Source organism: Oculina patagonica, chromosome 8 (genome assembly GCF_052425735.1).
Source record: "Oculina patagonica isolate OP01 chromosome 8, crgOcupat, whole genome shotgun sequence".
NCBI lineage: Eukaryota > Metazoa > Cnidaria > Anthozoa > Scleractinia > Oculinidae > Oculina > Oculina patagonica.
In genome coordinates this window covers 33,166,775-33,191,467 of record NC_135765.1, presented here as the reverse complement: position 1 = coordinate 33,191,467, position 24,693 = coordinate 33,166,775, and the positions used below count along the sequence as shown (strand labels likewise).

The following is a 24,693-nucleotide window of genomic DNA, read 5'->3' as shown; positions in this document are numbered from 1 at the left end:
AACTGGGTATTTCTTTGCCAAGTGCCTCGTCTTGTCTCCTGCTAGATACGGCCAACGATATTTTTTCTTAGGTGGATTGTAGAATTGATATATAATGCCAAGCAAGATATATGATGTGATATGATATGATATGGTTTGATGACATCCCCCCTCCCGATCCCATTTATAATGATATGATATTTGATGTTAAGTTATGATAATGATGACAATAATAGCCATGGTATCAAAAGGAACAAAACACTGCATTTGAAAGTTTTACAATAAGCGTTTATTAATAAAAGCACTGCTATTTAACTGCCTCTCGAATATTAAAAAAGGCATTGAATTAGTACTGATGTTACGATAAATGTGTTGCTGTTTGCCATGAGAAATTAATACTATTTACAACTATAAGCAGTCTCCATTACTGCTGTTGAAGTTAACATTGAAAAAACTTTCTTCTAGTTTCCTGTTGTATTGAAAGCAACTTGAGCATGTTTGTGATACATGTATATAGAAAAGCAATATGATTATGTTTCATCCTTGGAAAACATTACTGCATTATGTAACCATCAATTATCAACTTATTGATACTTATAGTTTGAAATAAACATGCCATGTACTTTCACAATGACTAATCAACGTTATTTCTTCTTAAATTAATGGAAGTTCACAGGCAAGTGAGGATTTCCACCTCTGGCTGAAATATTATTTTTGTGTTTTAAATAGGTATCAGGCTGTAACTGATGCCTTCTTTAAAGAACAGCAGCCTATCATTTTATTTTCACTAAGATTGGGTACATAAAATTTAATACTTTTTTCTTTATTAATGGTCATAAGCAACAACCTTGAAACTTTGTTTTGTAAAATAATATATAGCAAACTTTTTACTAAGCAGTACTTAGTGGCATACTGTATTTACTCGAATAAGTGCCGTCCCAAAGTAAGCGCACCTTTTGGGACAAAGCAGCTAATAAGTACCTCCCCTGAATAAAAATGCAGTACTGATGCATATTTGAGAAATTTAATTTAACTAAAATAGCATTACAAAGCAAATCTTAGAGCAGTTTTCACTTGAGCGTCGAAAGTAAATTTCGTTTGCTTTGGTTTTGCATCACTACGCTTAGTGATTGGCTTAAAAATCTGGTGCTACTTTCTCAGCCAATCAGAAGTAAAACCAAAACCAATTGTGACTCGCTCGCGCGCGTTTTCCCGCGTTTCGTGCCAGCTACATGTATTTGCTTCGAGTTTTGATTGGTTAACTGGGTTGTTAGTCTGAAATTCAGCCGTCCTCTCGACCCAACCCCCCAATGAAGAGGCGCGGGCGAGAGGGACGGCGTTATTATGCTGGGCATTCAGACGTCCCTCTTGCCCGCGCCTCTTGGCACGAAACGCGAGGACGGCTGAATTTCAGACTAACTGGGTTGTCTGTGTCCTTTGTGATTGGCCTGAGTAACTACCTTGGTTTTGGTGTTACGACACTCAATTGAAAACTGCTCTAAACAAACTTGGTCATTGCTTTCCATGAATGTAAATTTTGTGTAGGCCATGAACTTTGCCAGGACAACTAGCACCACTTATCTTCTTCAGCAAGAAACAAATACTGGCAATCGTTTCCTTAACCAATATAGTCGACAAGTGGGTTGGAAATGGGCGACAACACGTCATCAGAAACACCCCTGGAAGGCCTCATAAGTGATAACAAATCCGAAAATTGTAAAAATAGCTTCCTTAAATAGCAAAGCTTGAGCGACACCTGTGATGTTCAAAGGACACATTAATTTTAACACTAAAAAACACAAGTTAGAGGTATTTTGAAAAAGGGCCATGAGTTATCGTAGACGTTTAAACATCCAAATTTTATGATCAAATATGGGATTTCCATCATGTTGTTCCTTTATCATTTCTGCTCTGGCATCTTGGGTGTACAGTTCAAAGCTACTGGATTTCCTGAAATAAAGAAAAACAAGCCAAAATGATTGTTCTTTATAATTCATTTCTTCAATGGAAAATTGAATTTTAGAAAAAGTGCTTCTAAATTCAATGCAATGGAACAATAAAAGAAAAATAATTCATGTTCCAATTCAGAAGAAATTTGAGATGAGCACAAGCATTATTGCTAGCATAATCTCAAAAGGTGTTCAAAACCTCTGACACCATACACAAGTGCAGTGCTTTAACAATACAGACTGATGCTGGAAGATAGGAGACAAGTCAACTGCCAAACTTGTGCTTATCCTTACCCTTGTAATTTTTCAAGCGAGTTCCAACTTGTGAAATAACTATTTAAGATGGATTCCCCTGAAAGTTTGAGCAATGAGTGCGAAAATCAAGTACCAAAAATCTGCACAGCAACAGAAATTCATTTGTCTTAGTGAGCCTGTCACTAAATTCTAAAGCATTCCCGAAAAAATTAAAGTCACACCTAGTAACAATGTTCAAAATGGTGCCATTTTGTTTTGAACTGGCGTGAAACATCTGTTTAAACTGAAATTGAAATAATTTAAAATCCATTTATCTCTCGCGGGTCAGCTTGAGTGCTAACGTTTGTCAGGTGTCTGTTACCTGTACTTAAACTGTTACCATGCTATGAGTTCTCTCAGGTTACATTATTTTTGCCTTTATTGCTCGAATGTTGGGGAAAAAATCTTAAGCACAATGATCTTAGAACAGGACTGAATTCATTTCAAGCCTGAAACTTGTGTTACAAGTCTTTGAAAGCATACAGGGGAAAAAGGAAAGCCAAGAGCCAAGTGGCCCATACTTGCCAAAGCCTATATGGGGTGCAAGTCAATTGCAGGGTACCCCCCCCTCCCCTTTACCAGCATCATGTTGCGGGAGAGCTTTGCCCAAGAACACAATTCAATACCCTTGGCCAGGCCTTGAACCTGGACTACCATCCGGAGTCTGGCGCACTATCCACTGGGCCACTGCGCCTCCCATAATGATGTATTACATCATTCTATGAAAACTTTATTACATTTAATTATCCAATCTATAAATACAATCCTATGTTTTATTTTGTCGTCTCATAAAGGCAACTGATCTAACTAATTTACAACTAATTTACTGACATGTAACATACCATCGCCCTGCTCTTTTTATGGTACTATCATCAGCCCCACAACGAGCAGCCCATCTAGCTGCTGACCGTCTGATGCTGTGCGTCGTGAATTCCTTCTCAAAAAGAGTCTTGGACATCTAAACAATATTTAAAATTCAGGCAATTAATTTAAGCAGCTGAATGAAGAATGTATTGTAGCTGCCTCTCATCAATATCAGCTGCTGCGAGTGTAAACAAATATGGTATAGCTCCAGCTGATGATTATCTAACAGCATGAACAGATACAGCTTTTAAACTAAATTTGTTACAGATGAATTTAAAACTGTACATTTCGTACCTCAACAAAGGTTTTCCTATAGGTGGTAACTCCACGGGCAGAGTTTTGCAGTACACCACGGTTGTTTTTCCCTACCCTTGGGAAAAGAAAGCCACCACGAATATCTACAATCATGCAAATATAAAAAAATATTAATGTCCATTCACTTTTGGATAGACATAGACAAGTTATATAGAAAGATACAACCATGCAACAGAACCATCAACATCTTATGAAATTTGATACCTTTTCTACAAATGGTACAACTTGATTAGGAGGGTCACATATACAAGAACTACTTATCAGGTACTCAAACATCTGAAGGTTATTAAAAGTGCTTTTAATGAACTTTTTTATGTAAAACAAAACACTGCTATAATGCAGTATAATATTAAACTGGAGAACTCCCCTAAATTTACTATTGTATGAGGTGCAAAAGAACCTACAGGCAAAGTTGTTAACAAGACTTCAGACCACTCCCTAGCTTGCAGCCTGGTTGCTTAATTGTTTGCAAAAACCAGCCAGCAAAGAAAGCTATTAGTGACCACCCCAAAAGTTCACTTAAATTCCAGTGGTTATAACAATGAAATGGTTTCTTGCAAGAATGAAAAAAAAGGAAATTTGTAAGTCATACACACACACATGGATGGACAGTGTTTGCAAAAGAATGTAAAAAGGGTTTCTAAAAATTGTAGTGGCACTTAGGTGAGAGCTGGTTGCATAAGAGAGATTGCAAGGAGAGCTTGGACTGTGTAAAAATTTCTTGATAAAGTACTGATTTTTCACTACTCTTTTATAGGGAAAAGAAATGAAATGCCAAAAAATCCAGATAGAACCAAAGATAATGTTGAACGTAACAACACAAATTAAAATTATTTCTTTACCAACCTGCTACAAGAAGCCATGCAAAAAGGGCAGTCACAGGGCACAACTCTTTGTTTAAAGGGTTACTCCACAGGGTTAGTGTAACACCTGAAATTAAAATGATGGGCATGAGAACACTAGAAAGGAAATAAATGGCACGCGATGCATGCAGAAGCGATGGCGTTTCACAAGGAGTCTTACATAATTATAAGGAAAAACTTAATGGTATAGCTGTTACGAATTCACAAACCAAGGATGCAAATATTTTCTCAATTGAACAACAGTAATATTTTATTTGATATTTTTATTCTTTTTTTTTAGATTTCCCTATGTTGTCACAACAAATATTGCGTTATACTGTAGTGACAAATATTGCGTTATACTGTAGTGTGATATCACGGATAAGCGACATACGATATGCGTGAGCAAGCTTCAAACGGTCTCTTGCTCATAGTGTCCCTTTGTATTATAAGAATTAGAAATTTCTGTCAACTTAATCTAATAGACCCCATCATATATAATTAGTCTCTTTCGTTTATAAATTGTAGTGTTCCATTCCTGTACGGAAGTATTTTGCTTTTGTGTATACGCGGCGATTTCTTGTTAAGTTAAATTTGATTTTCTGTTCGATCAGGCCAAACAGACAAAAAGAACAGATCTTTCGATGGCATAAAGCAATGTCACGCCATCGCTTTAAAAGGGGAGTAGTGATCTTTTGAGAAATTGTAGCTTAGCTTTGGGAACTTCTGACAGGTCCAACAAATTTAATCTGACATTTATATATTAAAACTGCTTCCAAAAGTAATTAATTAAAAGGTTACAACATTTAAAATAATCTTCCTTACTTAACTTCTCCTACCATCACCGACACACCATAATACTCATAAATATTTCTATATATCGCTCCTGCCATCTGGTATTACCACCAACCCAAAAGAAAATCATCTCAGTGATTTCTTTTTTTGTTAATAGCTTTTTACTTACAGGATTTAAACTCTAAAGACCATTTGCTGTCAAACCCCTTATCCACTTTGCCACTATTTTTTTTTTTTAAATATGACTCCAGTCCAATCCCTAAGCCTTAAAACAAACCTAAACTTTATCAAGGTTAAAGGTTAAAAAAAAAACCTGAATTTAACTATGACCTATAACATACATGCCCACCTTTGGCTTTTCTATCTGCCTTTGACCAAGGTATTTTTACTTCAATTCGCTTTGGCAATGTAATGGGATCACCTGAGAATAAGATATATCATTTAACAACATTAAAAGTAAAAGGTACCCAAAGGGTTCGTGTGTGGGATAAATGTTTTCAACTTTGGTTTGCAAAGATTGAAGTATACAATCATCTGTCGCAAAACATTTATATCTGTTTCAAGGTAACGCACATCATGACATGTAATCTTAAAAATGGACATGGCAGTTAGACACAATACAGTCGAAGCTCTCGTAAGCAATCGGGACGCGAAAAATAGTGTCCGTAACTGGAGCTGGAGCTTGCCAAGCTAACAATAACTGGACGGACGTGGATGACGACAAAACAAACACTGAAATATACTATAAAATCATTGTGATCATAAGAAATTAATGCTCTTGTTAATTCAGGTGTTTGAAAGTTAAGTGAGTTAATTAAATTGACAGGAATTGCTGGGAGAATTACCACTGGATAACACAAATATTTGTGTGAAAGACAATAAATAAATAAATAAAGGTAGCACAATTTAATGGGGTGACAATGTAATGTTGTAAACAAACCTACCCACAGGATTTTACATTGTAAAAGATCAAAATAAATTTTGAAAAAAAAGTGAAAGACAACTAAGTCTAGAAAGGATCCCGAAATTGGGGAAATATTATTCCAGATAAAGGTAGAGGAAAATAACCTTTCACTTCGTTATGTTGCAAAAATCTATGCCAACAAAAATTTACAAGTCTTTTATATAGATTAATCATTACCTAATGAGAAATTGGCAGGTAACCTCAAATTCTTCACCTTGAGACGAAGAGGTTCTTCCCCTCTTAGAAACAGTGCAAAGGAAAACAATGTAACAGTCCATAACCATATACCTCGTAAACCCTATGGAGGTACACAATTTTGTATCATATAAATATTAGGCATAGCATTGCAGATAAGAGCTACTAATTTATTATCTCCTGAAATAACAAACAGGGCTTCCTCAAAATTATTATGTCTGACCCATCCCTAAAACCAGTTCTGCTCCCTCCGTTTATTGTACTATTTATTGCTGATTACCTCAATTGTATTGAGGCAGTATGCACGTATGCGCAACAGCTGCTGGAGGGTAAATGGTGGTGCCTTCTTGGGCTCATAAGGCACCATCCCACGCCGGGTGTCCTTGGAAGTGGGTCTTGTAGCTCTCTTTACAAGCTGCTTTATTGTTTGAGTAACATCTATAACACACAAAAAAAAATATTCTAAACCAGCCGATCTCTTTTCCAGATCATTCCACTGGCAACTATGTGATTTTTAAATAAAAAATATGCAAACTTGCCTAGACCTTAACAACTACTAGGGTTAGAACATTATATCAGTACAATACAATACACTGTACAATAACATTAGCCCTGATCCATGAAGTGCAAAGCGCTTTATAATGCTTGAGAAAATTATTATTAATACAACCTTGTGGTAAAACGCCTAAATTTTGCTGTAAAAATCAAATGAAATGGAATAATATGGCGATTGAAGCAGCTATACTCTTCTATTGAAACAGCTTAAAACAGATCTTAACCAAATTTCTAGCAAAATATTTCAAAAACGGCAAATCAATAATTCTTAAAACTTGGATATTATCAGAGTTACTTTTTTTTTCTTGAAATTTATGTAATGAAAGTGGTTACAAGTTGTTGTTGTTGTTGTAAACAATATTAAGGTCGCGCAGGACCCTTGCTCATTAATAAATTCATTAGCCAAATTTCTTGACAGAGTGCTATCTTATAAAGCTTTAATTCGCTAAATTTTGAACATCGATTTCTCTAAAATTTTTTTACTGAGAGATGACCGTTTACTGTAATGTTACAGGTTCTTAAAAGTTTAACTGCAGATACTGCGATTTTGTGTACTACAGCGCACCGAGTTAAATGATTATATAACCTAGTGATGAATCATAACCTCTTTTGTGTTATGAAAAGAACGAAATTTAAGATTTCAAAAACTGCTATCTAGAAGTTATCTGCTTCTAAGAGAGTAAAAATGTGAAATCTGAACTTTGAAACGTGCTATCTTCATTCTGAGAACGAAATTTCAAAATTCGCTCTTGTCATAACACAATAGGGTGCGCCAATTAACTCCTGAAATTCTATATCGGCGAAGAAAACTTGGACACAAAATTGCAGGATTTTCCGCTTCCGAAGACCTTCCGAGTCCATGTTGATAACCGACGTGTGCTACATTCGCAGCAGTGAATCTAATTATGATAATTCGCTTTCTTTCAGTGCACGGTACGCAAAGCTGAGAACAATACCGTGTAATTACTTGTACAAAGAACTTTAAGAAAAACATTGTCATGAACATTTCGTTTGTTGTCGGCTTCAGTCGTCGCAGTTCGTGCCTTAAATAAATACATACATAATGATCTCAAGGGTCCTGCGCGACCTTAATCTTCAAATTAAATTACCATCTTCTCTACTGGTAGAGTGTTGGTAACATGATCAAACGTTTTGTTGAATCAAAACAAGATGATATAAATTGGTTAATTGATTCCTGTCACAAAATAATTAGAAGAATTCATTCATTATAAAACTAAATCAGTAAACTATGCAAGTAAACAATCACACGACCTGCCACATAAAAAACACTTTATAATTTGATTATTTCCTACGTACTCTGACAGGTGAGCCGTATAAAAAGAAGTTTTAGAAAACAAAGTTCCTATTATCACTTAAGAAGGAGTGAACAAGAGCTACAGCTGTAAAAGTATAGATATACCAACGAAACTTAGCTATATAAATTCCTAATTAAGGTTTCCATGACCAAAAATCGATGAAAAACAAATATTAGCCTGAAATGTTGTATGTTGACACTGGTCGTGGGGCTTAAAAAGTAGACTAAATAACCCAAATTCAATTGCAAAAAGTATTCTTTAAATCAATTTGTAACCTACCAGATGAAGACATTGGATTTCCCTTAGGAATAACTTTTTGAGAGCCATCTTCAGCAACAACAATAGCTTCGCTGTATGGCCCTGTGTGCCCAAACGCTCTAAACCAATAATTGAAGGCTGCTGCATAGCCTCTAATTACAGGAGGCTTGAGCCCACGACAGCGTAATGTCCCAATTTTCTTTCCTTTTGTTTCACCCATCACCTCTGAAAAAAAATATATCAGCACATAGAGAATATTCAACATGTTTGCTTGAAAAAATGAAAAATTTTTGGATATTATTACGATCTTCAATGGCAAAATAATTCGCAATTTTTTTTGGCCGATAAAAATTAGTTCACCTAGCTTTGGTTCTCCCCCAGATAGTCCTAAAAAATAGGTAGCAGCTTTTCGCACTCCCCAAGAAGAGCAAAATCCTACTCTTTAATTGCGTTCGTTGAGTCATCGCCATCTTGAACGGCTCGATAACCTGGGTAACCAGGCCAATGCGTGCGACTCACTTGAAGCACATGTTGACCAGGGCGGGTTAACGCTTCTTTTCGCGAGTCTAATTATAATCTCTGCAAGTGAAACAAGCATTTTTTTTTAAATTCGTTTCACACCATAGGCCATGTCTTAATATGCACTTACCAGCTTACAAAATTTAGCCTTCACTTTTATACCACATATTGCGTTAACGCAACTTGTGGTTCCTGTAGATGTACCACATTTTGCGATCGCGTTAGAATATGTCTCAATGTTGTTTCACCATACTTTGCGTTATTGCAAACTGTGGTTTCAAAAGGATGGACTATAGTCTTTAGGTTTTATACCACATATTGCGTTAACGCAATTTGTGGCTTTTGTAGATGTACCGCATTTTGCGATCGCGTTAAAGTATGTCTTACCATTCTTTTACCAGGTTTTGCGATTATGGCAAACTGTGGCCGTGGTTCCAAAGCGTAATGTGAATGGTTTATAAATAATAAACATCTGTTCTTTGGACGAAAGTGAGTTAAAAAAAATTTAAACCTACTTTTATCCCAATTAAAGGCACATTTAAAGCTGAAAACGTAAATTTTACAAATCACCGCGTGTTTTAATTGCACATCCGGCGAGCCTTACTTCATCTGCCGCATCACTCACGTATAAAGTTCACACCTAAAGGCACGCTGACATAACCAAATGTGCTTTGGAGTACTCAAAACCGATAGATCGGTAGTAAAATACTTACGCATGAAGGTTTGCAATGTGGCCGCTAAAAAGGGCCTTTTGTCTGGACCGAACAACATCGCATCATCGCCGTTCTGTGCCGCAAACTCTTCTAATGCGATGAGCCGTAGCTCGTATGTTCTGGAAGTCTTCTCGTCCAGGGCCTGACACTCATTTTTGGCTGCGAGTCTCGCTCCAGCAGCAAGATTTGGTGCAATTAGCCCCGAGATATCTACTTCGCGGCCACAACATTTTAAGTACCGCTCCACGTTTGGGCTTCGTCCCTTGTATTTTTTGTTTGTGGCCATGACCAGTTTCTCCCAAGGCGAGATACATGAAAAAGTGCCAAAAATAACTTTAATGAATCGAGACATTTGATTGGCTTATCCTGTAGGATTTCTACAGCACCCTGTGGTGTTTAGCTACGCATTAACTACCATAGGATAATCGTTCATTACCACGAACACATAGGGTGGTCTGCCTGTGTTTACAGGAGCGTCAATTACCTATAATACGGTACTCAGCCGCTGCCAAGCAAGGGAAAAATACAACCGACGGCAAAAGCGGGAAAACAAGCAACCGCTACCACAAGGGCGGAAAAACGGCATACAACTTTGGCTGGGATAAATTCTGCCCACATTTTTTTTAAGGGCAGAATCTGAGTAGAATTTTTAAAAATCAGTGGCATAAGAGATATAAGGCATTTCTTTCTCTGTTTACCGTCGTCCGACCGACCCATATTTTTCTGTTTTAAAAAAAAAAGCTTTCCTCGCCCGAGTTTAACCACGACAACGATATTTTCTTCCTCCATCGCCGCCATGTTGATTTTGTAACCACGTCTCGTTGTTTCCAGGCTCTACGGCGATGATTCTTGGGTACCGCGCCTCCTATTTCCAGATTGCTCCTGATTATTTTCAAGGGGTCTACCAAAAATAGGAAACGTATTCGACGGTAAAAGAAGAAAAAAAAAGGGGAAAGCCTAAGTTAACTTTTCTTAAATACCTAGTGACTTGAACCTCGTATTGCATTAGATTAGGAAAAAACAAACTTACAACAGCGTTCACAGTTTTGTTACACACAGTGAAATGAGTACACTTTGCTGCAATTTTAATTTGCTGTACACAATGAATGTCTAGGCAGCCAGGTGTTGCCGAGCAGACTTGGGGCAGACGTTCGATGTGCGAGCGATTTTTTGCAGAAAACTTGATTTTAGGAGAAATTCACGAATTTTCTGAGTCTAATGCCATCGACCCCCAGCGCGGGAAACATGCAATCGGCGCCAAGCACGCGAAATTTCAAATTTTTCTCTGCTGCATTTTGTTGACGATGATGATCAGCGACGATGATCGCGCAATTTTACCAACCATACGATGTCGAGATCTTTTAATCTCCGTAGTATCTTTCGGTAATTCAGAATTACACTGAATGCGCTTTTTTCTTGGGACATTTTCAATCTGCACTGTTACAACAATTCTGCTGCACTGTTGTGCGAACTGAAGACCTTCTCGTTTGCTACCTTCGATGAAGCTAACATGGGTCTTTCTTTCACTGTGTCGTTCGACTTTCGCCGAACCATATCCGTACAAATCACAGCACCGCAAGATTCTGATCTTTTCAGGCGGGGTCGTGATTGCCCGATTTGAAGATCTTCAAAATCAAGCGATGCCACGGAATAGCGACGTCGCCTGATTCGACGCACAGTGCAAACTACTGGCTGGATAATTTGAGGCATTCTGCACCTTAAAAGCTCCAGTGCAGCTTTCTTTAAGACGCAGTTTCTATAAAAGTACAGCAGAGGATTGACTAGAGAATTTAACTGAAGCACGGTATCAGCCCATCGAAAAACGGAACTCTTGCAGAGAAAGGGCGAAATTTCCCCGAATAGAAAACGACAATGCCCGGAACACCCGAGATACCGGCAAAAAGTGTTAGCAAGAGAGCCGTATATGCAATATTTTTTTTGAACCTCGCTCTGACCAGAGCATTCACTGAGTAGATTTGCGTTCGGTTCTGATTTCGCACTCCCTTATTAATCTTGACATAGAAGTGTATTTTCAAGAAAAAGCATACAACCCAGAAAATGCTCACCAGAACATCAAGGACTAATATAAGTTCATAACGTACGCCAATGGCTTCCATTATAGCTCCTAGAGTAAACGTGAGTAATGCCGAGAGACATGCAACTTTTTCGTACTTGTTTAAACGGTCTTTGGTAACAATAGTCTTGAACTTCATCCATTTTACCGTCGCCACGTACCTCTCCCAAGCAATAAGAAGCAAATGAAAAAATGACACACCGTAAAGAGTGTACAGTACAAAGAAGACTATGGCATCTATCGTACAGATAATATTTTCAACTAGAATTCTTCCCAGAACTAACGCGTCTAAAGCGATGGCCAGTGGCATAGATACAGCGCCCACTAAAAGGTCAGCTACTGCCAAACTAGACAGCACAATGTATGAACTCTTTTTCAATTCCCTTCTCGTCTTCAATGCTAATATCACCAAGAGGTTTAATAGAATGGTGACTGGACAAGCATATCGTCGTGACGGCAAGAGTAATCTTAAGAGACGTCGTGTGATTTAAGTCCCAGATGAATTGTGGCGACTTCGGGCAATAAAACACTGACCTGGTTTCGTTATAAGAATTGGCGAGTGATTCTGTATTATGATTGATACACAAGGATGGTTCGAGCGAATGAGTTTCTCGTGCTGGTTCTAGTTTCAGTGGTTTTATGGTATTTCCTTCTTGTCAAAATTCCGCGCCGTCTCGAAACTGGCTCGACAACACAAGTAATATTGCCTGTAATGGCTTAACTTGTGATTTGATTTTCATGTCGATGTCTGCATTTGCTAATTTTCCAGGTAATTGTTTTCACTCTGCTTCAGTTTTTGGAAAGAAATTTCCATATAAAGTAGATAATTTCCTACGTAAGTGAATACTGATTCAGGACAGTCTCGATCGGTTTAAGCTATTTTTCCAAATAAATTTATCTACACTTGTTTCAATTCTTTGAGTACAAACCAAAGCAATCAACTGTAGTATAAGGCGCATTGTACGGAGTAAATAGACAGGAAATTATTCCAGCGAACTTAGTCACGTCCCACCCTCAAGGATTATTCCAGAGAAGCCGGTTGGTTCCGTGGAACCGTCTTTTTGACAAAACTCCGTGTTGATGCTTGCTCGGTCGAGCATAAAATACTGCTGCTGATGGCGTTATGTTGTTTTTCAATCTTCATGTCAAGTTTAATTTTTTCTCTGCTTTTTTCGTTTTCCGGTAGTTTTGCTGACAATTGTTTTCGAGGTTTCATTGAAACAGATTTCTGTAAAACTGGAGTTAGCAGAATTGTTTTTCTAAATCACTGTACGTCAGGCACTTTATTCAAGGAACATATCCTTGTGAGAGCAGATTGCCAGGTGTAAAGTTCTTGTGAGAGTTAAGCTGAGTTTATTTTTAAAATGTTCATTTAGGCATCACAAAGTATCCTCTCTGACAAATGTTAACCAAAACTCAAACAATACATGTACTGTCAAATGTGAAGTAATACGAAAATGATGAATGACCCAGTCTTATACGACGTACTTATAAGTTAGTTTTATTTTGTTCTTGGCATATGCCATACTAATTAGGGTCATTTTTTTAGCGTTTTCTGCAGTGAATTAAACTGGGAGTTTTAATCATTCGCTTGGCTTAGCCTTTTACTGACCTTAATGCGCGCACAATGGCCGCACCTGGTTAAGTTGTAATAGGGATCAGTTAAGTTTCCTTAGTAAATTCTGTGTTAGCAACATGTGGGGAAAGTGAAGAAAGATTCAGAGGACAGTATCCCTGTGTGACTGGTTTAAAGATAAAAAATTGTTTAGATTTGATTATTTATAGCCAAAAATACACAAATTTGTAAAGGGCCTCCATACCTGAATTCCCACATCTAGTTGCTAAGTATCAAATGTTGAACGGTATATATAAATGCATTATTTCAAGAGCATTTAAGATTTGACCAAAACGGGCCGGTTATTAAACGGTAGTAATGTTAATTTAAATTAAAATAAATATTGATAACAATATTGATTTCTTTCTCTTTTTTTTTGGAGAAGGCTAGCCTGCAAGCAGGCTCACGCCAGCCACTCAGACTAGCTCACGTTTTGGAATATGCGCGCCTGTGGCAAAGCCATGAGTACGAGTTGGCGCGCGAAGCTCTGGGAGGGGGGTACTCCCCCAAAATCCCTATACGTCGTGTACGAGTATGTGCCGCCCAACGGGGTCGTGATTGCGGGCTCCCGATCTAGAACGGGGTATCCATTTTTGAGACAATTTCTAGAACAGGGTATGATATTTTGAACGCACAAAAGTTTCAAAACGTGGTGTTGAAAAGTTGAACTGTTTCTAGAACGGGCCGGGGTATCATTTTGAATGCAAATTCGTTCTATAACGGGGTTCTACTTTGGAGACCCGGGAGGCACATGCCCTCCCAATACATACCTGAGTATCCCCCCCCCCCGGCACTTCCCCGGTCGGTCCCTTTCAAGTGAATTCATGTCACAGTGGCGTAGCCAGGGGAGGGTTCCAGGGGTTCCGGAACCCCCCCTTCGGGATATCGCAATAGCTAATTCAAGAGAAAAAAATATTATTAGAACCCCCCTTTAATTCCGCCAGATTAGAAAAATGAATCCACTCAGTTTCAAGCTGCAAAAGCGAGAAATCGATGTCTATCAGGCATACAACCACATCGGAGATTTTAAGAGAGACCTGCAGAACATCAGAGGAGACATAGAGAAACATTGCACGGATTGGTACAACATGGCTACCACCACAGTGAGAAAAACAGACATCGAGCCCTCTATGCCACGCGTTGTTGGTCAGCAACAGCACCGAAGCAATGTTGAAGCAGAATCACCCAAGGAGTACTACAAAAGAGCGCTTACAATTCCTCTGCAAGATCACCTTATCTCTGAGATGGATTCATACTTCGACCCAAACAATGATGCTGTGATGTCTTCCCTCCTGTGCGTACTACCAGCCTTGCTTGTTTCTCAAGAAGGAAACCCTGTGCAAGCTGCCATCCAGTACTATGCAGATGATCTACCATCACCCCAAGTTGCAGATGTGGAGCTTGCCTGTTGGCGGCGAAAGTGGCTAAGTGCGTACCAAACAGTGCAGTTCAGGCCTTGGCAGAATGTGACAGCGATTTTTATCCAAATGTGCACAAGTTGCTGCGCATCTTGTGTACGTTGCCAATTACTTCTGCAGAATGTGAGCGATCGTTCAGCACATTGCGCAGACTAAAGACATACCTGCGGGCTACAATGACCAGCGAGCGAGAGTCAGGACTTGCTCTTATGAACATACATTACAACAGACAAATTGACATTAGTGCAACAGTCGACATTTTTGCACGAAAGCATCCACGGCGCCTACTTCTGGCTGATATACTAGCTGACTAGTGAGTGACGGTACGCCGGTAGTGAATGGTACGCCGGAAAAATTACCTGGTACGCGGGATTTTGAGCTTCCCTTCTTTGAAATACTAGCTTCAATTGACGTTAAAATTGCTAAAAATTTATGCTCAGAATCAAGGAGATGCCATTTCTGGGGACCGCAAATTTAAAAATTTCCCTGGGGGGGGGGGGCATGCCCCGGACCCCCCTAGAGGAGGAGCGCCTCCGGCGCTCGGTTTTACGTTCACAATTACAATTCACATTTGGAACCCCCCTATACAAAAATCCTGGCTACGCCCCTGTGTCAAGTCTTCAAAACTGAAAACTTTGTCTTTTTTTTATAGGAAAAGATGTCGGAGGCAAGCAGTTGTTAATCAGCACAAATTTTAACTGCAATGGAATCCAAGAATAGCCAACGTCACAGCTCTCTTGAAGAAAGTGACAGAAAAGTAACCCATTCGCGGAATCCGTGCCCCCATAACGCAAGGTGTTGTCTTCCAGTGCGCTTCATGATCGGTGTGTTTCTTATGTTGGGATTCGCCAATGTGTACGCCATGCGTGTTAATCTTAGCATGGGTCTAGCGGTGATGGTCGCTGATCTTACTGTCATGAGAGATGGCAAAGAAGTGCAGGTAAAGGAATGAGAACAAACACCTTTCATGACCTTTCCTCCCCCACCCTTCCCTCCCCTCGAAACTTCATAGTCTGTGAAAATGATCTGAAATAGTATGAACTAGGCAGTTTTACTGGTCTCTGAAATTATTATTTTTTTGGCCCGAAGGTGCTCAGGGAAAAATCCATATTAATTAAAGAGACGGGCATGCTCGACAGAAAATTTGAATTAAACCCTAAAGGAAGACGAATTAGAGCGTGGCTCAGCCAAATTTGACCCCTGGAAAATACCATTTCCAAACAGACAGACGAATAGTAGTCTCCCCCGCAGCCGTTTTTAGTGTCGTCACGCAACATTCCTGGAATGTTGCGTGACGACACTAAAAACGGCTGCGAGAGAGCCTAGACGAATAGGAGCTATAGTGACTTAAATAATAATAAAAAATAATGCCATTGAATGTTTTTATCTGTAAAGAAAAAGTGTTTAATCTTAACTACCAATGAGTAAAACATTGGCGTTCCGTCCTGAACATCCTAAGCGAGAAAACAAGACGACGACGAGTTCTAAACAAGACGACGACTATCCCCGCCCCTTTTCAGAGTGAAGTCCCACCACCGGGGCTAATTTGGCTTAATGTTAACAAATTCTCCAGAGTCATTTCTCGTAACCTTGAAAGCCACTATAACCTTGGCCGTTTGATTTGGAATTTTCCTTGTGTTCGAACGATTTTACCATATGGAAAGCTGTAGCAGACCACAGGCAACCCACAAGCCCATCACTTATACTAGTAATACGTGACTCGCAGGGCCTCGCGAAGCTCTGGTTCGTAGAAATAGAAGACTCACTTGTTGGGCTCTATTCCGGGGTACTGTTTGTGCTGTTAAGGTCGCGCGGGACCCTTGCTCATTAATAAATTCATTAGCCAAATTTCTTGACGGAATGCTATCTTGTATAGCTTTAATTCACTACATTTTGAACATCGATTCCTCTAAAATTAAACAAGGATATTCGGGGATGATGGAATTACATCATGATTGTCCTTTTACTGAGAGATGACCGTTGTCTGTGATGTTACAAGCCCTTAAAAGTTTAACTGCAGATAATGCGATTTTGTGTCCAAGTTTTCAGCTAGAACAGCGCACCAAATTAAATGATTGTATAGCTTAGTGATAAATCATAACCTCTTTTGTGCTACCACTAGAACGGAATTTTCGATTTCAAAAACTGCTACAAGTTAATCGCTTCTAAGGCCCTGTTTATACGTCGCACAATCGTCGAATTTAATTGGGACGAAAATAATTCAAGGACCATTTAGCAATTAAATTCGACGATCGAATTAGATTCGTCTGGTAAATTAAATTCGTCCAAGACGTTGTATTCGTCTCGGTAGGACGAAAAAAATATCGATAGCGCGTCTTCAGTTTAGACGTCGCACAACAGACGCATCGAATTAAATGCATACATTATCATAATGTATCCCCATTGAGCCCGTGGTAGATTCGTGGAAAGTTTCGTTCATGTCGCATGCGCACAGGCGTCTTCTCGCGTTTTTCGCACGTTGTTGAAGTATGTCGTCGGTTGTGGAGGAAAAATGCCGTCCGCTTGCATAAATTGCAACACGGACCACAAAATATTCATGCATAGCTTGTGGGAGAAGCGTGTGTGTTCGGTTGGAATGTTCGATTGCTAAAGAAAACGAAGAAACGGTGGGATGGGAGGCAAACAAAAGTGTTGGTTACTGTTTGCAGTGTGCCCTGGGGGAGTTTCTGTCACGGGTTTTTTCTCAATGTCGGGTCGAATGTTCTTTAAAGTAAAGTTGAATGTTTTTCTTGACACTCGAAACGCTTTCTCGAATCTTCCTTCATCATATGGCGCCCAGACCAATTCCCACCATCATGTATTTCTGATACTGCGACGACAACTCCGGTGACTGAACATCTTCATCTTGTAATTGTAACAGCAGACAAATCGATAAACAAACTCGCGCAAGAAACATTTTCTTCATCACTACCAGTGTCAACATTCGACGTCGCAGCTGCCTTCTCTGCTGTCTTTCTCTGGATATTTTCTCCAGCAATAATGCCTTCGTAAACCTCGCCAGGTTGTTGTTGTGTTGAAAAAATTTCGCGATCTCCCGTTAGTTTTTGCGGGAATTATGTCAATTATCCCCGCCACTGGTCAGAAGTGCTGAAGACTCGGGTGAAAGATAAAATTCGGTTGAATTAAATTCGACGTCTAAATCAGGCGGCAATTAACGTCGAATAATCGACGAATTTAATTTGAACTAAATTCGTCTGAATTAAATTCGACGTATAAACAGGGCCTAAGAGGGCAAAAATGTGAAATCTAAACTTTGAAACGTGCTATCTTCATTTTGAGAAGGAAACTTAAAAATTCGCTCTAGTCATAGCACAATAGAGTACACCAAGTTTATGTTCCTCGTGAATCAACTCTTGAAATTGTATATCGACGGAGAAAACTTGGACACAAATTTGCAGGTTTTGAGGCTTCCGAAGACCTCCCGAGTCAATTAATGTTTACAACAACGTGTGATTTCAAAGCTGTGAATCTAATTATGATAATTCCCTATGTTCCAGTGCACGTGGCACAAAGCTGAGAACAATTACTAGTAATTACTTGTACAAAAGAGTTTAAAAACAAACATTCTCGTGAATATTTCGTTTGTTGTCGGCTTCAGTCGTCCGGCTGTTCGTGCATACTCTTTAAATAAATACATACTAATGATTGCAAGGGTCCTGCGCGACCTTAATTTGCCTATTCTTTATTACACCCTTATACATTATTTCATCTGATTTAGGAACCTGCGGAGTTTGCTTGGAGTACGACAACAGAAGGTGTGTCAGATTTTAAATATGGTTTACAGATCATTCTGTCTCATTAACTTTGCTGCAAGTGTCATCGATATAGGTTATCTTTAAGACCGTTTCCAGATAAAGGGGGGAGATCCAGACCTTCAGAAAAGGGGGAGATCGTCCAGACCCTAGAATATGGAGGGGGGGGGGGCGCTCTCGAAGGGAGTGAGCTAGGTAATCGGAAATAGCCATCATGATGTTTCTTCATAGGCGTACGGGCACCTTCGGCCCTGGGGGGGGGGGGGGGGGGTGGGAATTTTTTATTTATTCATTTTAGTTCAGCAAAAATTAAATTAGTTTTGGGGAGCCAATTTACATTGTTTTCCCCCAATTTGAAAGAAATAGAAAAGCGTGTAATACATTCAGGGATGAATGGGTTTTAAAAGAGCTTTGTTTCAAGGTCTAAATTCACCGTGCGCAAACGCTCAAGCTATGGAAGCGCTGATTGCAACTGAATCAAACTGAGGGGTCACGCAGAATTTGCGAGGAAAATCGAACATGATTATAGCAATTTGCGACGGGAAACGAAGTTTTGAACGTAATGTTAGTAGTAATGTACTACACTCTGAGGCAAATTTGCCTTAGAGATGTAGTACATCACTACTTCCAGTGCTGGATACAAAATATGGGACAAAAATGGATTCAAATATTGGAATCAAATATTAGAATCAAAAACTGAATTTTTGCGCTGGATTACAAGCGGAGCGTTTCATAGTATTTTATTTATAAAATGCATGAAACTTATGATCAAATATAATAAAATATTATATTTGCTCCTTATCTTAACAACTGACACAAGCCTGAAAAACCAACCCTAACTCAACCCTAGGTTCAAAATAAAAAAAACTTCTTATACTCTTTTTACATGTAAAATATGGAAAATCAGGTATATACCCCGCTGAGTTGTCTCATTATTAATATTTAAACACCTTGAACATCTGCCCTATGTTTAGTATGTCAACCAATCATAACTTTCATTTTTTAGTCAAAATTGTTTCTTAAATGTATTATTTTTTCAAATTGGTTTCAAAGTTGGTTTTAGATTTGGTTATCAAAAAACTTCTTATACTCTTTTTAAAAAATATTGGAAGTGCGTTTAAATCAAGCTATGGATTCAAGCTATGGATTCTAGCTATGGATTCAAGCTATGGATTCTAGCGGAGCTTTTCTTTTTTATTTTCTAAAATAAAATAAAAGAGAAAATCTTGTTCATATAAAATTTTATTTTATATGATCAATTATATTTATTTGTTTGTGGCATTTGGCTTAATAGTTCTTATACTCTTTTTTAAAAATCTTGCATATTAGTGCGTTTGATCATCTCTTTTACGATCTTTATAAAAATTCTTATATATTACCTTTTCCATGTGATAACGCTGAATGTTTAACAAGTTATCACTCATACTTTTATAACGAAACATAGCACAAGTTTCGTCTCTGGAAAAGCCTAATTCTTTACAAATTTTGATTATACTTTTTAATTCTTCTATATCACTTGCGTTTGGTTTTAAATGCTTAAATAAGACATTTAACATCTTGTTAAACTCAGCTCTATTATCCATTATATATTACTGTATCACATATTATTTATATCATTAATAGTGCGTTTATATATGTTGTAGATCCTTCATTGGTATCCAACTATTAAAATCATCATTATATCCTTTCCATTTGACAAGAGCCTGTTTCTTTTTGTAGTCTCTACGGATCACTTTATCAATTCTGAATACATCCTGCTTTGCTTTCAACAGTTCAGGTTCATAAAAGCTACCTTTTATTTCTTCATCATTCAAATCTTTTATTTTGTATGTAATGGGATTAGTATGTTGGATCTTAGTAATTACGAACATTTCTTCACTCCAATTCGGTGTATAACCCTTATCGAAAACAATTCGTTTATACTTAGATATTCGGACCTTGTCACCAACCTTAAATTTTGGTTTAGGTGATAATGGCTCCATATCACCGTATAGGTTAAAGTAAACAGTTCCTTCATTCTTTTTCTTTGAAGCTTCTGTGGGTGTCATTTTGATAGAGCTATGTTTTGTATTATTATATTCTTTTACTATTTTTGGAAGTATTTCAAGATACTGTGTATTACCTTGAATAGTAAACTGTTTGTACATTTTATTTTTCAAAGTTCTATTAAATCTCTCAATAACAACAGCTTTACCTTCATTAAAAGTGGAATACATGTTAATATCATTTTGCTTTAGCCATTCCTTGAACGTTTTGTTATAAAATTCAGATCCCTTATCAACCCAGAGATATTCAGGTTTACGCTTGTCATTAATGATAATATTGTTGAAAGCGCTAGTTATTGATGTACCTTTCTTATCTTTCAATTGTATAGCCCAAGCGAATTTACTGAATACGTCAATTATAGTCAATAGATATTTATAACCTTTATTCCATTTTGAAAGTTTATCCATAAAAACTAAATCAGCAGACCATATGTCGTCAATTCCATTTGATATTACTCTTCTAGTTTTAAATTTTCGTCTGATTGGTTTATGTAACTCATCGGCTAATTGTTGAGACCAATCATTACTCAACGCCGTTTTCCGTTTTTTGTCTTCTTTTTTTTTATACCCAATCCGATTTTTCTTTTACTAGCGATTAAAGCTTGTACCCCTGTTGTTCCCCACGGACGGTCTTTAAATGGTATTTTTGATATTCTCTTAAGCATAAGATCATCTGCCTTATGTTTATCAGCTAGTGATTTTGAATTACTGTAGTCAATATCATGCTGTTGACATATGCTATCAAGATTGTTTATTGGATTTTTATATTTAGGATCGTTAGAAGCTAATCTTTCTTCTAATTTAGTACCAGGTCCACAATAATTGTACTTTTTTCCTGTAGGTGTTCTCATATGTAATTCTCCAAGTTTTGATAAGTGTTTTTGAATATCAATGCCAGAACCTCTCATGTCATATTCAATAGCAGAAGGGGGCTTACGCTTTGAAATAGCACCTCCTTTAATAAATTTACTCTTATTCTTCCTGCATATTTGACAAACTGATTTTTCCATAAGCCGACCATTTTTAGCTTTTACCTTTTTAGAGTTTAATGATTTGGTTTGTTTTTTACATGATAGACAATACGATTGGCACATTATATATATTGATTAGATATTTAATCGCAATAATGATTTATCCATTTTCCATTTTTATACTCACTGAAATTGCATTTTGGGTCGAGATTTTCATTTTTCTATGCTCCAGCGGGCTTCCAAAAATTAGATGTCTGAATCCCGCTTTTTTTATTAAATATACCTTTAGCAAAGTCACCGCGCCAATATTTTTTAAATAGATCTTTATCAGCTCCAGTAACTGCCATGATAGCCGACGCCATGTCTTGAGCCTGTTGAAACCCTGGCATTTTATCGCCGATCTTTTTGTTAATCGTTTCACCAACTCCTCGCCCCTTTTTCTCACTCACAAAACGAGTTTTAGTGATACCACAAGAAGCGCATTTCGATTTGAGCATTAAACGATTGTTTTTTGTTCTCACATATTTTTCAGAACTAGGAACTGAATTAGTTTGTATTTTTTCACGTACACAATACGATTTAGTCATTGTATATATATGAGTTATATATTTCTGAAATAATGTTGAATAAATTTCTCATTCTTCATTGTGTCATGTATGTCAAACACTTCCAATAAATTATAATACGAATTCCCCTTATTCATTTCGTTGAGAAAGTATAGACAAAAGTATCCGCAGGTGGTAGTCTTTATGCTCTGGATCTGATTGTTTTGATGTAACAATGTTAAATTCTTCTTTTTTGCGTGATCTACTATGGCTTGAAATGGGGGCATACCAAAACTATCAAAATAATTGATTGCCTTATCTTTGACATACGTAGCAACCCAATGACTACCACTCAGATATGACGGTTGGAGATTGTAAATGAATAATCCTAATTTGTGATTATGTGGCACAGTCTCGTCTCTCATTAGTACATCTTTTATCGGTATATTCAAATATAAACACCAGTTTATTAAATCAAAATTACTCATTGGTATATTCTTATGGAATGTTGGCTTTCTTACTTTCTTTTCGGTTTTAAGATCTTTTTTTTTGGAAGCACCAATCCACCTGTTCTAAGAAATTTATCATATTCATCCCAAGAACCAATGAATGGTGGCGGTGTGTAAGCTAATACATCTTTCTTACTTGGTAGTCTAATATTTCCCCCATCCTTCTTTGTTGTGTTATCAGTTGTTGATTTGTTAGTTGTTGACCTTCTTGATCTTGTTTTCGTTTTCGGAGCACTAATTCCAATCATTGGAAAACCAATTCGCGGTGCCCCATGACCGACCCTAATGACCTTTCGAATTTGTGTCTTCGAGATGTTTAAATCAGATCCAACACCTAACTTCTTAGCCTTATTCAATTTATTGATTTGTCGTTGAGTTAGCATTAAACTGTCATTGCCAGTCATATCTGAATTGCTTAAGCGAATAGTGATCTCACTTTTATTTCTATAAGCAGTCAAAAGCTTCCTTCGCTGTCCTTCTGACAGATTCACTTTATGAGAGTGATAAGTTGTCATTACTTGTATATATATTATATGTTATATAATTTCTTGTTTATAAAACGTATACAAAATAGAATGGTTTATACATAATATTCAATTGATTGATTTATACAATAACCAGCTCATTCCCCACCTTGTCAATGACGATTGTCTCATCATAAAGAACGATGGCATGGACGTTGAAAGGACTATCTCCCGCACTATTAGCGTTTAGTTTATATCTGAAGATCAACTGCTTTGGGTCTCTAGTTACTCGCTCTGCTTGATATGATAAATCAAAAAAGATAATAGGATAGAGAGAGTTGTAATTTGCCAGGTTGAGTTGTGTACCGCTGTTGTAATCATTCTTTCTCATACCATAAGACATCAAATCATTGAAGATCCTAACTTTGGACTCACTATCATATTCGGTCTCAGGATAAAACACTCCGTTGCCGTATTCCAATCGGCATGTTGTCAAATAACTACCATTCCCACGGTCAAGATTGATATTGTAGGTATCAAATTCATAGGGATTTTCGTCTGCATTGTTTGATTTAGCTCGTTGTAGATATACAAAGATAGCCTTAACATTATCAATACTGGATGAGATCTGGAAGAATCCACTGCTATTCGTTGGTGCGGAAACCTCATACATTTCGCGCATATACGTCCAAGTGTTCTTTACCAAGAAGGAACTAACAAACTTATCATATAGGCTGTCCTTTGGAGTCAATTTTGGGACCCATAGAAGGAATCTATTAAGGACCACTCGACCATCAGCTACATCTTCGGCCTTTTGAAGTAATTCGGCGTCATTCTGTAACTGTATATTGAACTGGAGTTGCATTGGGAGTAACATTCGACCTTCCAGCTCTTCAAAGAAACTGTAACGATTTAGAGGTATAACAACATTGACATCATTGAGACCTGTCGTCAAAAGTCGCCTAGCCTCAAACCCTGCATTCTGATTAGCATTTGCTATCCTATGGTCGGTATCTAGATACCAAAGACTATTTTTTGCTACTGAGCGACTAAAATCGTCACTATATTCGAGGAGGTTCTTAACGAAAGTAACTTTATGGAGATTATCGGTATCATAAACGATTTTTCCTGCTGATTTAATCATCATGTGGGCAATCAATGAATGTGCTCCATTAATAACTGTGATACGATTTGCCCCCGTTGTTGCTCCATCAGCTAACATTTGCACCTGGAATTGCACCTCGAAATACGCATTATACCAATCGTAGAATGAACTTCTATCGTTAATCGTGAACTTATAGCCGTTTTTAAGTTGGTGCTGATCGTTAGCTGGGACTCGAATAACATCATCGAGTTGAAATCGAACCAACTCGGACCTCTGTAAGTATTCGCTTGTTCTAAAAGACATATATTATTATGTTACATAATTTTGCAATTATGTACCAATTTTTTTAATCATTTTATTCATTTTACTCAACGCCTTCTTTTTACACCTGATCCTGATATTAATCTATTAATGATCATATCAGTACTTTCATTTTTCTGTTGGTGTCTGACAGGTGAGGCATTTACTTTCTGTAAGATTGGGGATAGTGCCTTTTGCCCAGCATTCCCCTTCCTCATATTCCTAAGCCTTTTCATTATAAGGTCTCCGGCTTTTTCTGATGCCCTTTTACCCAGTTTATCACCTTCATGAGAAAAACCTGATTTTATCGCCTTCT

At 37.8% G+C, this 24,693-nt stretch overlaps 2 protein-coding genes across 2 annotated transcripts in view; one reads left to right on the top strand and one right to left on the bottom strand.

Annotated features, from left to right (window-relative positions):
• LOC144662090 (vesicular glutamate transporter 3-like) overlaps nt 1–24,693 on the top strand; it is a 60,493-nt gene that overhangs the window by 17,046 nt on the left and 18,754 nt on the right. The window contains exons 2-3 of the mRNA XM_078522831.1: nt 15,318–15,605; nt 18,405–18,441. Of these exons, the coding sequence (XP_078378957.1) occupies nt 15,369–15,605; nt 18,405–18,441 (274 nt within the window). The 5' untranslated portion in view covers nt 15,318–15,368. The remainder of the gene's footprint in view (nt 1–15,317; nt 15,606–18,404; nt 18,442–24,693) is intronic.
• On the bottom strand, nt 229–9,424 carry LOC144662271 (uncharacterized). The gene is made up of 9 exons (XM_078523045.1): nt 8,687–9,424; nt 8,348–8,551; nt 6,478–6,635; nt 6,180–6,300; nt 5,388–5,459; nt 4,248–4,331; nt 3,381–3,484; nt 3,065–3,180; nt 229–1,929 (listed from the first exon to the last, which is right to left on the bottom strand). The coding sequence occupies exons 2-9, from the start codon at nt 8,544–8,546 to the stop codon at nt 1,812–1,814; spliced, it is 972 nt and encodes a 323-aa protein (XP_078379171.1). The 5' UTR covers nt 8,547–8,551; nt 8,687–9,424; the 3' UTR covers nt 229–1,811.

What these genes read in the sequence shown, in the direction of transcription:
- LOC144662271 (XM_078523045.1), bottom strand. Translation starts at nt 8,546, where the DNA reads ATGGGTGAAACAAAAGGAAAGAAAATTGGGACATTACGCTGTCGTGGG. An exon ending in ACTGCCTCAATACAATTGAG is followed by an intron (nt 6,301 to 6,477) that starts GTAATCAGCAAT and finishes GTACCTCCATAG; the next exon opens with GGTTTACGAGGTATATGGTT. An exon ending in ATAAAAAGAGCAGGGCGATG is followed by an intron (nt 1,930 to 3,064) that starts GTATGTTACATG and finishes TCTTTATTTCAG; the next exon opens with GAAATCCAGTAGCTTTGAAC.